This window comes from Penaeus monodon, chromosome 34, assembly GCF_015228065.2.
Source record: "Penaeus monodon isolate SGIC_2016 chromosome 34, NSTDA_Pmon_1, whole genome shotgun sequence".
Lineage (NCBI taxonomy): Eukaryota > Metazoa > Arthropoda > Malacostraca > Decapoda > Penaeidae > Penaeus > Penaeus monodon.
In genome coordinates, this window is record NC_051419.1 from 3711278 (window position 1) to 3711740 (window position 463).

A 463-nucleotide genomic window follows, 5' to 3' on the forward strand; every position below is an offset into this window, starting at 1 on the left:
GTATGTATGTTTATATACACCCTAAGTGACTGTTACGGTGATTAAAAACTAGCTCCTTGTTGAGTATTTCGGTGATTATAAAAACTAGCTCGTTGCCAGGACTGGCTGGTATTCCGCATGGTGAATACCACTTCTCATAGTGTATGTTATAAAAAAAATGTATATTGGTCATACGAGCTTTCTGGTTCTGATATCAAAGATGTAACCTACTGTGACTGCATTGCCCATGCCGTGGCTTTTGCAATATGCTCTGCGGTTGCAGCGGTTGCCACGACCTCCCCGGTGCAACAGCGTGCCCCACTTTTACAATGGGGGATATCTACAGAATTATGGTCACTTTGGCAGCGATGATCTTTGTCTAAGTCTATGGCCAATTGGCGTAATCTCATTTGAAAGTAGAGGTTATTATTTGGTGATTCTGTTTTAATTTTTCCCCTCAGAAACTATAATTTGTTATATAAGA

At 40.4% G+C, this 463-nt stretch overlaps 1 protein-coding gene across 1 annotated transcript in view; it reads right to left on the bottom strand.

Moving 5' to 3' along the window:
• The window catches only part of LOC119594508, a 95684-nt gene extending 95456 nt beyond the window's left edge, over positions 1 to 228 (bottom strand). Inside the window, exon 1 of the mRNA XM_037943538.1 lies at positions 175 to 228. Coding sequence (XP_037799466.1) covers positions 175 to 228 — 54 coding nt within the window. The remainder of the gene's footprint in view (positions 1 to 174) is intronic.
• Between the last annotated feature and the right edge of the window lie 235 nt (positions 229 to 463).